At 33.9% G+C, this 2,498-nt stretch overlaps 1 protein-coding gene across 1 annotated transcript; it reads left to right on the top strand.

Moving 5' to 3' along the window:
* Positions 1 to 734: 734 nt before the first annotated feature.
* LOC131044145 (uncharacterized) lies at positions 735 to 1,663 on the top strand. The gene has a single exon (XM_057977408.2). It carries the CDS (start codon positions 1,016 to 1,018, stop codon positions 1,550 to 1,552), a length of 537 nt encoding a protein of 178 aa, XP_057833391.2. The 5' UTR covers positions 735 to 1,015; the 3' UTR covers positions 1,553 to 1,663.
* Positions 1,664 to 2,498: the final 835 nt, after the last annotated feature.

Here is a 2,498-nt window from a genome sequence, read left to right as displayed (position 1 = left end):
AGCATCGAGATTTCCTAGAATGTCACCCATCCTAATGCTACTTTAACTCAAGCATGTTTAACCATAGAGTTTTTCTCAAGATAAAATACTTAATTCTAAGTTCTCGACTTGTCTCCAAATTATAGACTGTAAAACAATCTCTTAAACTTAGAAGGCATAAATCTTATATATATATATATATATGGAAATACCTCTTTCAATACGACAACTACTATTCTCCATACAAAACGACACTTGATTAAAAACATAAATTTTGCATAACATAATTGTTTTCGACGGGTTTTTTCATTTTTACAGCATTGAGAAGACAGATTAAGAGGATTGAAATAGTAAAAATCGCATAAAATTCTGTTGTGATTTGCAGATTTTGTGTTTTTGTTTAGATGTTTTTTTGTATGAAGAATAAACGACTACCTCTTAATACAATCATACAGCCATCAAATTAGGTGTAGTGATGTAATAGGGCACTTCTATCTATGAATGTGAGCTAGATAGAGAAAGCCTTGTCCTATTAAATTACACAATTTGTGGTTCTAAATTTAGACACATTTGGCCAATGAACACCGTTCCTGTTTTGTGCCGTTTACATTGAACAATCCTATTCAACGGCGTGTTATGCGCTACTTAAAAAGTCTAAATTAATAGACAAGACAAAATTGAGTTCAAGCTGACGAGTACACGGTTTGCATCTTCCTACTTCATGCCCATTACACTCCTGAGCATTAAACCCCTCCCCTATTGAATCTCCCCTCTATATATATCTTCAACATTGTCTGAAACATTTAACTTGCTTTATTCTAATTCTGTACCCTGAAGGCCTGAACAGTGTTTTTCAAGTCTTAAAGATCTAGCTTCTTTTATTTTCACTCCGTAACCCTCAACAGAGCTTTTTAGGTCTGAAAGATTTGACAGTACTTTTTCAGGTCTGGAAGATTTAGCTTGCTCTGTTCTCTCTGTAGATTGTATCCCTGAACAGAGCTTTTCAGGTCTGAAAGATTTAAAAGTGTTTTTCTCAATGGCCGCTATTTCACTTGGAGTTGTTGGCTACAAAAGCCTTTTTAAAAAGAGTCTTCTCTGTGATGGCGAGAGTCTTTCAATGCAAAAAGCTTCTGGAAATGGATCCAGCCGGGCTTCAGTAAGCATTTGTTCATATGGCAATTATTCAGAAAATCAGAAGAAGAATGGTTTTGCAAGGAAAGCAGTTAAGCCCCAATTTGATTTCATCAATAAGGGTTTGCAGCCGAGATGGTGGATTCCTCTGTTTAGGAGCTCTGCTGACAAAAAATGGGCAGAGGAAGGCGGTAGCAATGAACAATCCGTTGAAAGTGCTGTTGTGCAGAGTGCAAGAAAAACCCTAGACAATGAGAGAGTGATTGACGAAGAGGAAATTTCAGCGAGGAGAAGATCCAAGTTTGTAGGTGTGCGTTTCACTCCAGAGAAGGCCAAATTACTGAGGAAAGCCCTTCGTTCTACTTCCAGTTTCCATGACTTGATGTATCATTCTGCCATTGCTTCTCGTTTGGCTTCGCCTGATTCGTCTTCAGATGAGTGAAGAGGAATGAAATTTAGGCTTAATCTGTCAACATACAGTGCAATTTAATGTAAAGAATGGCCATTTGGCTACAATTTTTTCATTAGAATACAAATCAAAAGTTTAGAAAGACTGTATTTTTTTAATGTACAACCAATAAAGTGCATAAAATATTACAATGGGAAACCAATAACCTCTGATGTGTAGGTAATTAAATACTTGACTAGTACTTCTAGTAGAAAGGGGTGCAAGGATTATGTCCATAGAAAATTATAGATAAGTTAATGTGTTAAGAGTGTATTTTTTAATATGTATATAAAAGTTACAGTAATTTAATTTACAATATCTTATGTATAAAATAATATTTTTTTGTATATCATTTTGAAACATAATATACAATTTGTGAACATTTTTTTGTATATAAATAATACATACATATCTTATTTAATTGCCACTTTAAATTTATCATTTTACATGAAATCAAATTCTCAATAAATGTGGATAAGAAATCATTTGGTATGAGAGGTTTACATCTATTTTTGCTACGTTTCATTCGATTTGAATGTTAGATGTTGATATCCTTTCATTTTGGGAATGGTAAACGAAATCTTGCATTGCACATCTTGGTACATGTTAGTGTGGAACAAGGATATTGTTTAATTTGCAAATTCTCTCTTTCGTCGTCTTCTTCTTCCTAAATGTTTGTATTCACATGATTGAGTGCAAAGAACTTGGGAGAGCTATGGACATTACTTGTGTAATGAGAGTTTCTTGATATATATCCAATTTTCCTTTTTGATTCTTGGTTTGTGGATTATTGATGTGATGATGAGTTTGCATGTTTCATTGGATTTGGATCTATGAGTTATGCAAGTTATCGATTAGCTACCCATTTTCTTGTAGTGGGATGAATTGGATACAAACTATCTATATCCACAAGATTCTTTCAATAGTGATGCAGACTTTG

The sequence above is a fragment of the Cryptomeria japonica genome, chromosome 7 (genome assembly GCF_030272615.1).
Source record: "Cryptomeria japonica chromosome 7, Sugi_1.0, whole genome shotgun sequence".
Classification (NCBI taxonomy): Eukaryota; Viridiplantae; Streptophyta; class Pinopsida; order Cupressales; family Cupressaceae; genus Cryptomeria; species Cryptomeria japonica.
The sequence above is the reverse complement of the archived record's forward strand: the minus strand, read 5'-3'. Positions and strand labels throughout refer to the sequence as shown.